Source organism: Galleria mellonella, unplaced genomic scaffold (genome assembly GCF_026898425.1).
Source record: "Galleria mellonella isolate WM207_F2 unplaced genomic scaffold, CSIRO_AGI_GalMel_v1 utg55, whole genome shotgun sequence".
NCBI classification, from domain to species: domain Eukaryota; kingdom Metazoa; phylum Arthropoda; class Insecta; order Lepidoptera; family Pyralidae; genus Galleria; species Galleria mellonella.
This window is the reverse complement of record NW_026442115.1, coordinates 2,562,548-2,577,031: the sequence shown is the minus strand read 5'-3', so window position 1 is coordinate 2,577,031 and position 14,484 is coordinate 2,562,548. Positions and strand designations below refer to the sequence as shown.

General features: G+C 32.0%; 2 protein-coding genes across 2 annotated transcripts; one reads left to right on the top strand and one right to left on the bottom strand.

The window, feature by feature from the left end:
• Window positions 1-80: 80 nt before the first annotated feature.
• LOC113521251 (meiosis-specific with OB domain-containing protein-like) lies at window positions 81-4,293 on the bottom strand. The gene is made up of 9 exons (XM_031912867.2): window positions 3,985-4,293; window positions 3,845-3,906; window positions 3,393-3,546; window positions 2,988-3,068; window positions 2,344-2,437; window positions 1,422-1,591; window positions 902-1,061; window positions 348-447; window positions 81-271 (listed from the first exon to the last, which is right to left on the bottom strand). Exons 1-9 carry the CDS (start codon window positions 4,229-4,231, stop codon window positions 113-115), a joined length of 1,227 nt encoding a protein of 408 aa, XP_031768727.1. The 5' UTR covers window positions 4,232-4,293; the 3' UTR covers window positions 81-112.
• Window positions 4,294-10,586: 6,293 nt separating this feature from the next.
• On the top strand, window positions 10,587-14,388 carry LOC113521250 (DNA polymerase delta subunit 2). Its single transcript, XM_026906733.3, has 8 exons — window positions 10,587-11,089; window positions 11,173-11,294; window positions 11,971-12,064; window positions 12,157-12,308; window positions 12,972-13,148; window positions 13,259-13,330; window positions 13,593-13,829; window positions 14,226-14,388. Exons 1-8 carry the CDS (start codon window positions 10,728-10,730, stop codon window positions 14,336-14,338), a joined length of 1,329 nt encoding a protein of 442 aa, XP_026762534.2. The 5' UTR covers window positions 10,587-10,727; the 3' UTR covers window positions 14,339-14,388.
• Window positions 14,389-14,484: the final 96 nt, after the last annotated feature.

The window sequence follows — 14,484 nt, the reverse complement described above, 5'->3', positions numbered from 1 at the left end:
ATAATGATAATATAGTACCTATTGTTGATAATTACTAAATAGTTAATTATTTTAAATAAAATATAGAGTTTTAATGAAAATCTTATTTAATTAAAATCTACAGAGATAAAATTTAGTATAAAGGTATAGGATCTGCAGGCGAGGCTCGGCGCAATGTCAGCACGATGAGACGAGGTGGCGACGAGGCAAGCTTTGCACTGCATTGCTCTAATAAAAACTTCCAGTTTAGTGCTGCTCTTTCATCTGACGATATCATCTTCAGCTGCTCCATCTGATGAAATCATTTAATTATATAATTATGTAGTAGCGTTAATTTTATGAGTAGGAAAATGTAAAGAAATTCTTACAGAATATCCGAAGATTTCAGGCAGCGTGGTCAATGGAAGCCTTGCAGTGAGTTCTCCGGTGTGATCCGCAAATCGAATTAGTAAATCTTCGTTGTTATCGCTGAAAGTTACAGGCCATAGTTGAAATACAATATTATGTTATTTCCCCTTAGAGTGGCCGCAGTCGAGCAACGCATATGAGCGCTGACTTGCTATTTACTTGACTTGCTATTATATCTTGTATGACAATGATTGTTGTTTACCGTGGCCGTAATTATTAGTCGGATATTTAAATTGAAATTCAAGATTTAACTTATTAATCATGATATTTCATAACATTAATTGTTTAACTTTAAAGAGGGATTATTAGTTGTTGTTGTCAGGTCGATTTCCACGGACTTCCTCTGGAAACCATTGTAATTAATTTTTACTCAATTCATCACAATGAGTCAAATAACTTGCTTTCATCCGTACATATTACTCCGAACTGGTGCCTCGCCAGCGTGCACCAGTATCGTAAGTGGAGTTAAAATTCAAATATCATCCTTTTAAACTTTAAAATACTAAACATGTACCTGCTGACAAGGTCCTCTAAACAGAGGCGTGTCACTGTGGCATGTAAGGAAGCACAAAAAGGGGTACCCGTGGCGATTCTGTCACGGATCTGAGCCACAGACGCTGTGCACGGTCGCTCTCCGCTCCACGCCGCCCACGCAGCCGCAGCTCCACCACCTGCTATGAAATAAACGGTGATATTAGTTTTTTTATTTGCCTGATATTTATAATTTTATCACTATTACATAACTAATTCTGAATCCGTCAGTAAATCCAAACTAAGAACAGACATTGTAAAAAATGAAGTGTTCCTGGTTCAATAGTTTGCTACAAAGTATCTTGTTTGCATACTGGATGTCAAAGGGTGAACTACGATAGAGAAATTACTATGGGTACTGGTGATTAGGATTGCAATCAAGATTAGTTTTCTCTTATTTCTGCTAACTTATTACGATGGTTGTAGGTACCTATAGTTGAATGTTAATCATAAGCGGTTAATGTAAAGTGTAAATCCTAAAATATTAAAATTAAAATACTAACTTGTATTTCCCTGGTTACGAATGTATAATTTCAATGCTTCTGCGTCAGCTGTGTACGGCTGGTAAGTGATGACGGTCTTAGAACACACTTGTACCTTCACAGCTCGACTGCGCCACGTTACACGAGCATCAGCTATGAACAACACGCTCTCCACGTGCCATTCGTCAGCTCTATGTTTACATGAGTATATATATATATATATATATATATATATATATATATATATATATATATATATATATATATATATATATAAATGGTAACTTCTTATATTAATGATTATCAACTCCCCTAGACTGCCACTTGCAAACGAATCTATTTATAGAATTGTTATTGTTAGCGAGTCCATAAGATAAAAAGAAATGGTGATGCCGGGTGGTTTCTTCTTTTGTATGCGAGCGTTAACCGAAACGATTCTATCGATAGATTAATTTGCTACTTTTCTAAGGTATTCCCTTAGTAGTTAAGGTCGATTCGAATCATGTCTAATTCAAATAAAAATACTTCCAAAAATGTCGAGGGTTACGTTTACTGCAATTACTATGTTCGTTTAAAATTTTCATTTAAATATTATAATATAGTTTACAATTATATTAGACTAGTATGTACCATCCATACCGTTCAAGTATTAGTTATATGTAGTTTTAATTTAAGATTTAGGTCAGTATCTGACCATATCTATTCTATAATTTCAATTATGTTTACTTATCGACTAATTAATATTTTTGTGTGAGTTATCGCGCAATTTCTCGCAAAATATGAACTGATTGGATAAAAAGTTTGTTTTTCACGTAAATATTTATCCACATATTGAAGAAATAAAGGACTCCCATACACACACACACACACACACACAAAACATGTGTGTGTGTGTGTATAATAAATTATTACTCATATATGTTAAAACAATGAAAATATGCACCTCTGTATAGTATCAATATCAAAAATATCCAAGAATAATGATGCAGGTGATGTGTTATCTATAATTTCTACACAACGAATTGTCATCTCTGAACCTGGAAAATTAATGATTATTATGTACCTATGTAATAATTTAATTAAATAATAATAATAAAAAAAAACACTTTCCTCTATATCGTGGGTGATGAATACAACTATCAAATGTATCCCCAAGAGGGTTGAAGTCAGACAGATGGTCGGTCGTAAATCCAAAACCTTGTGTAATATGAATAAAATCATATTATGATGACCCCAAATAATTGGGACAAGGTCAGGAAGATGAAGATCTATTAAAGTAAAAAAAATCTTCAACTTTTGAATATTTTAATGCTATGCTTGGCAGCTTGATCGCGGTGTGGTTTCGGCATAGAATGAGCCACTCCTTCCGTTTTCATGGGTATCATAAGAGGTGAAAGGGAACTAAATAGTCAAGGAATAAGCTACAGCGCCTGTTTTTAAAACATCACAACCAAAACGCCTAACTACGGTTGGCCCCAATATATGGGGAAAACCCCTATGAAGTCCTATATTCAGTAGTGGATAGTTAATGATAATAAAAATAATGCTAATTCTATGAGCCTGTGTGCAAAAAGCTATTGAACTCACCTGTTTTTGTTCGGATCGTCTTAGCAGGACTTACAGATTTAACGACAACCAATAAATCTACGTAGACATTATCAGTTTGCTCTGAAAATTATTAGTGTTTATTACATATTAAAATATATAGATGTAGAGGAAATAAGATTAGTATATCATATATACCGTGTGGTCCTAAACTATAGATTATATCTGTGGGCACTAGATTATTATTAATGTACTTGAAACGAGATGAAGACATTTATATATACAAATGTTAATAATGTGCCAGGATGGAAAATGAGGCAGTGAATAAATTAACTACTACCTAAGCAAAATATAAATAATAACAATAACAAAACCTATTTTACTATACTTACAGATCTTAGTAATTTATATACCTACGATTTGATATCGATAGTTTGAAAAAATTACCTGATAATTTGACCACTTCAGCTATACCACAATAACCAGAAGAAGATTTAGTAGGTATATGTAAGAGGGGTAAATATGTGGTGTAGGTGTCCCCGTTGTGTGTTGTTACGTCGGATATGCCTTCGTTGAGAGAAAGATAGAATGGAGAGGACACCTATAACGATTAAAATCAGATAGAGTACCCAGTGTTATATTTATTGCGCGTGCCTTCTAAAGGGAAGTAAGCATGTTAGTATCTGTCTGAAGATATTATTAAATTAACCGATAAATAAATATGCCTAACTAACTATGCCTTCGGTCTAGATAAGTTGATTGAGCAATAAAGTTAAAAATTATCTTTTTTTTGTATTTTACAAAATTAGAAAGAATTAATCAAGATTATTATTATTATAAGGTAAATATTTATTTGTATAGATATATACCTACTTTAAATTTAGATTTTGTTATCTTACCTGAGGCCTATACATTTCATTGTCGCCGCATTTAACACATATTTTCGGTGAAGATATTTCAACTAAATGAATAATGAAAAATGTTATTAATTTATACAAATTTTATTAAGTGAAAATTTAAAAATATGATATTTTTTTACCAACGTCACCTACGAGGAATCTTTCGTAAAATGTAGTAACAAAATATTCCGAACCCCATACATCTACGTTAATAGTGTCTACTTCGGAATCTCTTATTGTGAAAGAGATAATCCCCCGTGACTCTCCATTTTTCTTTTTGGAACCTATTGTACGTGGACTATTTTTGGCTATAATAATACCAACTATAAGGGCATTTTTTAAGTTAATATTTAAATTATTTAGTCGCACTTTTTGAATTCCCGCCATTTTTTTTAATTAAAATGTTACTATAGATTTTTTTTTTTATTTATTAGTAGTTGAAGGAAAAATAGAATAAAAGGAAAAAAGGAATAAACGAACTTTAATAGTATAAAGGCTCGTTTATTCCATTTTTTCCTATAAAGTTAGCATGGTCTTTAACCTTAGTTTGCTTTTGCTGAACAATTATATCATTTTAGTGATATTATTCTCATACTTTCTTAATTTATTTATTTAAACTATTATGTTTAAATTTTATATACCTCTGGCAAATTTAACATCGGACGGTATTCTCTACCTACCAACCAACCTAATATCTAGTATGGAAATTTTATTTTGAGGGGAAGTTATTGGTACTGCTATTAGTAGTTATACTTAGACCCTTGGTTATGTATTCTTTGACCCAGACGTGAGGGCCTATGCACAAACCAATCGTTGACCTATAAACGATTAACTTGTTAGGTTGATCTCCTCGTGGTTTTTTCCTGAAAACCATTGTAGTTAATTTCTGATTAATTCGAAATATTTTTTTAATTACTAGCGAACTAGCACGGCTTCGCACGGGTGCAATGCTGATAGGCTGATACTAAATTTTTTTTTTTTTTTTTTTACAACACAGGGGGCAAACGAGCATGCGGCTCACCTGATGGTAAGTGACTACCGCCGCCCATATACCTACTTACTAAAGAATGTTCTTATAAATAACGTTTACAGTTTTTTTGTCATTAGACAATACAAACATGATAAAGTGCTATTCGACGCGCTATTTGTAGGCATGCGCCACCGGTTGGGCCGGTACCGCCGCACCACTATGTTCCTGCATATTAAATCTGTAATATCTTCGGAAATATTAATTTAAATTACATACTGTAAAGAGCCGTATTGATCTATATTAAATGGACAATGTATTTATGGTACTTAATTAGATAAAAATTAATGCCATATTTCCCTTAAAATGTAAAGCATAAAAAATGGTTATTGTGGGTTATCTGTTATGATTATTATTGTTATTACACGTCAAATAAATATGTTATTACAAGTCAACTAAATGGATTATTAACGATGGAGAAGAGAAATAAAAAACAACCTTTTTCAGTTCTGTCATTGACACACAAGAAGTTTTTTTTTTTTTTATTTTATAATACCATAAACAAAGTTAGGGTTGCTATATAAAGTTCACAATAAACTATACTTCAACACTACCCCTCAAACCAAACTTTGTTTCAAACATAAAAAAAAATACCATAAGCACAAACAGCACAATACAAAAAATAAACTTATAATTTCTGATACAGTGAAATATCTTTCATAAAATTACTTATTTTTACAGAACTCAGAGGCTTGGTGAACATATCAGCCACCATACACTGAGTAGACAAATACTTAATCTCTATTTTGTTACTCTCAACTGCTTCTCTAATAAAATGAAATTTAATGTCTATGTGCTTAGTCCTATTACTATTTACCTTGTTAGCAGCTATCTTATGACATGACTGGTTGTCATTATACAAAATAATAGGTTTATCTATCATCTCTACATATAGTTCTTTAATAATATTCTTTAAGAAAATAGCCTCCTTGGCACCCTGAGCCAGGGCAACATATTCCGCTTCAGTTGATGATAATGAAACACAAGTTTGCTTTTTACTTTCAAAGGCAATAAGATTATCACCAAGTTTAAACACTAATCCGGAATATGATCTCCTGTCTTCTGAATTTGCCCAATCGGCATCAACATATCCATATAAACTGAAGTTCTTTGACTTCTTATATACTAAACAATAATTAATTGTACCTTTCAGATACCTTACAATCCTTTTTACCTGTACAAAATGTTCTTTTGTATAACAATTATTATATTGAGATAATACACAAACTGCATGTAATATGTCTGGTCTGGTATTTAGAGCAATATACATCAAGCTTCCAATTAAATTTTGATATGGAATTTTTGGATCAACGGTGTCACTTTTACTCATCCTCAAACCTGGTAGAATTGGTGAATTTACAGGTTTGCAATCTTGCATTCCATACACACTTAATATATTTTCTATATACCTTTTCTGATCAACAATTAATTCTGAACCTACTCTTCTTATTCTCAAACTTAGGGCATGTTCTATGGGACCTAAATTCTTTAATTTAAATTTACTATCTAGTAGAGAAAATATATCATGCTTTTTCTTTTGATTATTACCAAATGCAAAAATGTCATCCACATAAATTGCTAAAATTAAATAAAGGTTATCTTGTTTGAGAATATAAATACATGGTTCATGAACAGACTGCTTAAAACCAATATTAATCAAAGCATTATGCAACTCTTTATTCCAACTTGAGGCTGCCTGCTTCAGTCCATACATAGCTTTGTTTAGTTTGCATACCTTAGGCACATTATCATTTTTACCTTTATCAATTAACAAGCCCTTTGGCATATACATAAAAACATCTTCATTTAATGTTCCATGAAGAAAAGCAGTAACAACATCCCAATGGTCTATAAACCAATCAAACTGAATTGCCAAAGAAAAAAGAATTCTAAGTGCACTAGAACGAACAACTGGTGAATATGTATCATGATAATCAATACCAAATCTTTGATTATACCCACGTGCAACTAACCTAGCCTTATATTTGACAATATTGTTGTCACTGTCTTTCTTTATTTTAAATACCCATTTGCTATCTATAGGGGTTACACCCTTTGGTAAATCTACAATAGACCAAGTATTATTAATATCCAATGATGAAAGTTCAGCATTAATAGCATCTTTCCAACAAGCTGGTAAATTATCAAAATCATCAAAATGTAAACATTCATCATCAGATTCCATGCACATATACACATGATAGTCTGGAAACTCCTTTATCTTTCTATTACGCAATGGATATCGTTGAGAATTTTCACTTTCGACATTTCCATTACTGTTACCACTACACAATGGATCCACATTTATCACTGACTCACTTTCACTTTCTGATAAATTATCACAGTCTAAGAACACAGGATCACTATCACATGAATTATGTATAAAATCTTTACCTGAACTTGGAACCTGGTCACATGCTTGAGCTGGATCAGCGGTGACAGCCCTTGGGGCCATAGACGATGATGCATGTCCTCTTGTCACTTTCTGAACTTTGCTGCTGTTGACTTCATCAGCATCAGGAATTAAGGATATCACAAAATCATGATTTTTCGAAGATTCCTTCTGATGTTTAGACTGCTGCTCTGTTAAATCCTGTTTAAAAATATCAACACATACTTGTTCTGGTAGGAATTTAACATCTCTAGATAAAACTATCTTTCTGTCCTCTGTCCATATTCTATACCCATCTTTGTCTCCACAATATCCAACTAAGTTTCCCTTTATTGCCTTTTTATCTAGCTTTCTGCGCTTTTGGTCAGGTACATGAATAAAACATTTTGTGCCAAATATCTTCAGATGACTTATATCAGCTTTTTTGCCAAACCATAAACTGTATGGTGTAGATGAGTCATCAACACCTGTTGGACCAGTCCTATTCAGAACATATGCAGCAGTGTTAACAGCTTCTGCCCATAGCTGCTTATCAAAATTATTTGCATGTAGCATACTCCGAGCTGCTTCCATTAATATTCTGTTTTCACGCTCCGCAGCTCCATTCTGCTGTGGGCTATATGGAATGGTCATGCGATGATTAATTCCAAATGATGACAATATGGCTTGCATTTCCTTGTTTATAAATTCTTTACCTCCATCAGTTATTAATTCTTTTATTGTATGACCTATTGTCTTAGCTTCCAAAATAAAGTTCTTTGTTACTTCTGAAACTGCTGTCTTTTCTTTTATAAAATATACTTTTCTGTATTTGGAGTAATCGTCTTTGAATGCAATACAATATCTACTACCTCCAACAGATACTTCAGCAATGGGGCCACAGACATCAGCATGAATAATTTGTCCTGGTACCTGTGCTCTGATATTTCTTGTATGAAAAGGCAAGCGAGACATTTTACCAAACATGCACCCATCGCAAACAATTTTTTCTGCTGGCTGGAATGGAATATTATTCAGTTTTAAGAATTTTTCAACATGTCTAATATTCTGGTGACATAGGCGTTCATGCCAGATATTTAAGTCTGCCGTATGACTACTAAGCATACAATAATTTTCAGGTAATATCACCCTCATCTCCAATCTGTACATATTTCCCTTATTTCTTATTGCAACTGCTTTTATGTTATTGCCATTTTTAAATATTCTTTTATTTTTATCACCTATTTCAATTAAATTATTTTTTAAAGCTGACCCTGAAGAGAATAAATTCTGTTTACAGGTAGGAACAAACCAAGCATCTTTTAAATGACCTTTCTCCCATTTTCCATTAACCAACATTTTTATGTCTATGATGCCAAATCCTACAGCCATCATTTGACTACCATCTCCGAGATAAACTGGAATTGGGTTATCAAATTGTTCATATGAAGCAAAATACTCTCTATGTGAAGTAATATGGTGTGACGCACCAGAATCTATTATCCAGTCCTCTTTAGTTATCACGGTACTATGTGCAACAAAAGCATGTCCATTTGTAGAATCAGATTTTTGTTTATTTTTAAATTTAAAACAATGTTTTTTGATATGTCCTTTTCTTTTACAATAATTACAAACTGGACCTTTATTATATATACGCTTTTCAGTCTTTGCAACTAGAGCGACTTCACTTTCAGGTTTGCTTTCATTCAATCTTTGCTCATGTAAGCGAAGACGTTCCATTAATGTGGTTACATTTCTATCCGATGCAGGGACAGATTCCCATGCATTTTTGAACTCAAGATAGTTAACAGGCAATGTATTCAGTATTCTGTTTAAAAGTAAGGACTGAGGCAAAGTACTGCCTTCATTTTTCAATTCTAAGTTTAATTGAGTATACAGTCTTTGTAACTTAGAGACATGCGTAGCTATACTGTCCTCTGGTAACTTTTTATACGTAAATAGCTCGCAGTACAAAAGATCCAGTCTTCTTTCATTTTTCTGTTCATACACAGCATGAAGAGTGTCCCACATTTCTTTCGCACTTTTGCAGGTTAAAATGTGCTGTTTCGGCTCTCTGCCTACTGTTGAACCTATTAAATACCTTGCAATTGATTCCTTTTCATGGTATAATTTGAAAGACTTTGGTTCTTCTCCATCTTTTGGTTGTTGCGCTACACCGGTCACATGGTCCTCAACTCCATGTAGGGTTATTTGTAAGTTGATATCGAATTTCCATGAAATCCAATTACCTTCACCCTCCAACTTGTCCACTGTGATTTTATCTAATCGCACAGACATTATTGACAAGTACCTCAAGAAGTTCTGAACAAAAAACTTTCAACCGGAAAAAAAAAATGGCGGCTGTGACTTGTGGAAATTGTTCTAGTTTTGTACGAATAATTACAATACCATATAAATGGAAAATCAGGCTGGGCCATAACCTGTTATGATTATTATTGTTATTACACGTCAAATAAATATGTTATTACAAGTCAACTAAATGGATTATTAACGATGGAGAAGAGAAATAAAAAACAACCTTTTTCAGTTCTGTCATTGACACACAAGAAGTTTTTTTTTTTTTTTTTTTATTTTATAATACCATAAAAAAAGTTAGGGTTGCTATATAAAGTTCACAATAAACTATACTTCAACATTATCCTTAAAAGATAGACATATATCATCGCGGATTTTTTTTGTTGATCTTTTTAAGGTGTACAGTACTGTAGTAAATTATTTTGATTTATTTCGTGGGGTTCATCTAGCGTTTGCAATATAAGCGTAAAAATGTGTTTATTTATGACATGACATTAGAAACCTCTAAATTTGTCAGTGTTTCTCTAGAATATTATGCATGTATTATACATATAAACCTTCCTCTTAAATCACTCCATCTATTAAAAAAACCGCTTCAAAATCCATTGCGTAGTTTTAAAGATTTAAGCTGTCTGTCCATCCGTATATATATATGACAGACAGCGAGAGCGAGTTTGTTTTATACTATGTACCTATGATGATGATGATGGTGGTGAATGAAACCTTCAATAAAATTAACAGACATAGTTTTAAATTTTGCTTTGATTATTGTAGTAAGCCATATCTAGTCTCTGGTAGGCGTAGATATAACGTAGACTTAACCCAAAGATCTTTCCTCGTTCTTAGGTGTTCCAGCAAATCGGATCCCTTCCTTATCATTTAGTAAAATTATTACTTTCATTCACATTTATATAAATTTTTCATATCATCAGTTTTTCGTTCTTAATGACTAATTTTGAGAAGCAATGTAGCTGGTGTGACGTATATTTTGGCAAAGCATATCAAATTTCATTATGTGAAATAATCTAAGCTTAATCTATGGTAGTCATTGTCAAATGTCATTTTTGTTATTTTAGGTTCTTCTGGCGCCAAAGTTTGTCGATTAATATTTTTTTAATATAATTTGTGTCCTGTTAATTGTACTAATACAGTGAATTGAAAAAAAAAAAATGTTATTTAAAGTAGAGCCTAACTTCTCAGAGAAAGTTGCAAATGACTTTTTGCCAGTTGAATTGGAAAGACAAACCGTAGATTACGTGGATTCATCCAAAAGATTTTATCAAGTTTCCCGAGATTTTTCTAGACAATATGCTCATATTTACTCAGCTAGATTAAATGAATATAGAAATGTAATCATCCCAATAGTTAGGAAGAAATGGTCAAGTCATTATAAGATTCTTAAATTGTGCGAACTTCGAGAGAAAAATGAAAAATGTATTGTTATTGGAACGATATTTAAATTACAGGAATTAAAGCCAAGTATATTGAGAGAGTTGTCAGAACAGTTAGAAATTATACCTCAACCAGCAAGGTAATTTAATTTTATAACTGATGAGTTAATTCACTTGCTATTAAATATGGATATTTTATATATATAAACATGTTTTCTTTCAGAACTCATTTTGTACATGATAATGATAGCCTAGTGTTGGAGGATGAGCTTCAAAGAATCAAATTGATTGGTGACTCAATAGATGTTCATCAAGTAGTTACTGGAGTTGTATGTGCTGTTTTAGGTATGTGGCTGTGTGGTGGGCTGGGTTGATGGACTCTATATAATATGATTGAACACAATTGTGGTTAGGGGAGTAGGGATTGTTAGTAATAGAGATTAGTAATTCCAATTCTAGCAATATACCCTGTCAGGTTGACCATTCACGCGGTTCCCTTGAAAACCATCATGATTAATTTATTGTTGAATTTGTTACAATGGGCCAACCAACCTGCTTCATCATCTATCATCCCTCACTGGTACCCCTGTGTATACTAATAGCGCAAGTGGGGTAACCATTCCATTATCATTCATTAAAAAAATAACTATGGCTGACTCTTCCATTATAATAGTGAATGGGTACTTCAAGTAGGGACTGATCTGTTCAAGAATATTGTGTGCTTTTTATTTTGTATTTTTTTATCAATACAAATTTTTTATAGTCATTTTATCCATTCATATTATTTTTGTTGTAAACTTTTATTTGAAAAAAAAAGCTACTGTGTTTCTTGCCTGTTCTTCTCAGATAAAATTGTATTCCAAACTGGGCGGTAGATTATTAAAAAAAAGATAATTCAAAAATGCTTTTTATTAAGTTTACTTGATTAAAATTTATTTATTTATATTATTATTGTTCTAGAAATTGTTAACATTACATTGTCTTTTGTCTTTTGCATATTTTAGTTCTTTAAATATTACAGGTTCTGAAGATGAGGATGGAGTTTTCACAATAGAAGATGTATGCTGGGCAGGTTGTAACATACAAAAACCACTGCCTAAACTCTCTAATGATAGGTATGTAGGTAGATATCATATATATTATCAAATGTATCAATTACTATTTATGATTTTAATAATATTTTGTTTAATTATATAAACTTTTATAGGTACATTGTCCTTTTATCTGGTTTGAATATGGCAACGAAGAAAGCTGATAATTTATTTTCTTTGCATTTACTACTGGAGTGGTTGTCAGGTATTTCTGGTACTTCACAATATCAGGAAGAATTATCAAAAATTGTCAGAGTAATTATTGCAGGTAAACTATTGTTTGTAACATTCTTTGTTTCTATTGATATTCAATGGTGCTATTTGAACACAACTTATAAAATTTTAATGTAGATGAAGAGATTTTAACATAAACATTAGTAACAAAGTGATATTCTGAGTAGCAACTGTGCTTAGTAATCTTTTGAATAAGTATGGCTCCTAGATGCCTTTGCCTGTAACAACTTTTCTATACAACAATGAAATGACAGTGGTCCTTTCATGGTCTTTGTACCTGAAATCTACTGTATATGCTTTTTATATATATCAATTGTTTTTAATCTATCATATTCAAGTTTCTAAATTTAATTTAAATTTGATTTTATTGAATCTTTCTAATATGTAGCAAAAAATGGAATTATTGGATTTTTAAATGCTAAAATTTGTGATTATTTTTGAGGAGTGAAAATGGTAACCATGCCTGTGCTAATGGGATATGCTGGCGGAGCACCAGTGAAGGGTGATCTTTGAGAATGAAAATAGGCCAGTTAGCCCATCATGATGATGTCATCAGGAATTAACAATGATAGTTTCCAGGGGGAACCATGAGGAGGTTGACCTGGTTGGGGATATTGCTAGCAATGGGATTTTTAGTCTCTATTACTAACAACCCTTTCCCCCCCAAAAATTTGTGATTTGTTTTATTTTTTAATAGGTGGTGTGTTTGCAAGTCATTCTGATGAGAATATTCTCAGTGAGTCAGATGTGATAGCATCAGCTGAGGCAGCCGATGCATTTGCTGCTGCTGTCAGCTCTGTGGCACCGTTAGACCTGATGCCAGGTTGCAAAGATCCTTCTGGTATTATGCTGCCACAGAAACCATTCCATTACTGTTAGTATTTTTTCCTTTCGAATTTTTCAGTTTTTTACATAAATGTCAAATACTCCTTTGATCTTATAATTTTTATTATACATAGTACAGGTAATTATTTTATTTTCTAGGTTTATTTCCAAAGGCCATAGAGTACAAGTCATTTCATCGAGTTTCTAATCCATATGAATGTGATATTGCAGGTATGTTATAAAAAAGTATTGTCACTACTGATTATGCATGTAATGCCACCATAATATGAAAAAATCAATAAAAAATTTTTTATATCCAACTGAAATTCAGTTCCCTTGTAGTAAATTTTATATACAAAAAAATTTGTATTTTTTTAATAGTTTCTTATAAAATACATTACATAGTTGGTCTGTAAAATTTGACACCTGCCACATAAGGAGTTTCACTTGTGGTTTTCATAAAGCGATCATGATAAATAATAAATGTTTACAGGATTCACTTGCCTGGGCACATCAGGTGAGCCAATTAAAGATATAATGAGATACAGTAATGTAAATAATGCATTGGACGCAATGAGAAGCACATTAAAATGGCGTCATATGGCACCTACTTGTCCTGACACAGTTCCATGTACTCCATGCGTTGATACGGATCCATTCATAATACAAAACTGTCCTGCTATATATTTCAGTGGGAATTGTGAAGAATTTGCCACTGATGTTTACAAAGGTATTATGCATTATGTTGTGTTAAATGAATTAATAAAACAGGATTTTTATTTGGAAATAATTTTGGTCTCAACTGAACATTTTTAAATTACGCAATTTATTTATTCACACATGTAGCTCAAAGATAATTTGATTTATTTAGTAAATTATTTAGTTTTATAGCATTTTTTATATTTCAGAATCATAAAATAACTTATTACAGTTATTACAGTGAAAAGTAGAATCAAGTAGATAGAAGTATATTAAAAGTGCATTTTTCTCCTTAAATTTAAAACAAGATTGTACGGCTAAAAATTATTCAAACAAAATTAAGCCAGTTTCGCTCAAACTAAGTATAGTTTAAAAACTAAGCACATCCAGTTTGAGTATGAATACTTATAATTTTGTTTATTTTTAGGAGATGAAGGACAGTACGTGAGACTAGTGTGCCTACCAGATTTTTCCGTGTCAAAGACTATGGCAGTTGTAAACTTACAGAATCTGGAATGTTACAGCATGAAATTCTCCTAAAAGGTGTTTATTTTGAATTAAAAATTTTAATAAATATTTTTACATCATTATCCTTGTTTAGCTTTTTTATATTACCTAATTAGATGGAAAATATATTTATATTGCAAATTATTTTTGTACAAAGAATGTATTTTATCTCTATATAG

Bases quoted from the DNA above. Each gene is read 5' to 3' on its own strand.
- LOC113521251 (XM_031912867.2), bottom strand. From the start codon at position 4,231: ATGGCGGGAATTCAAAAAGTGCGACTAAATAATTTAAATATTAACTTA. The intron at 3,547-3,844 runs GTAAGATAACAA...TAATCGTTATAG, and splicing joins ATGAAATGTATAGGCCTCAG to GTGTCCTCTCCATTCTATCT. The intron at 2,438-2,987 runs GTGAGTTCAATA...TTAATTTTCCAG, and splicing joins GACGATCCGAACAAAAACAG to GTTCAGAGATGACAATTCGT.
- LOC113521250 (XM_026906733.3), top strand. From the start codon at position 10,728: ATGTTATTTAAAGTAGAGCCTAACTTCTCAGAGAAAGTTGCAAATGAC. The intron at 11,295-11,970 runs GTATGTGGCTGT...TAAATATTACAG, and splicing joins AGTTGTATGTGCTGTTTTAG to GTTCTGAAGATGAGGATGGA. The intron at 12,065-12,156 runs GTATGTAGGTAG...AAACTTTTATAG, and splicing joins CCTAAACTCTCTAATGATAG to GTACATTGTCCTTTTATCTG.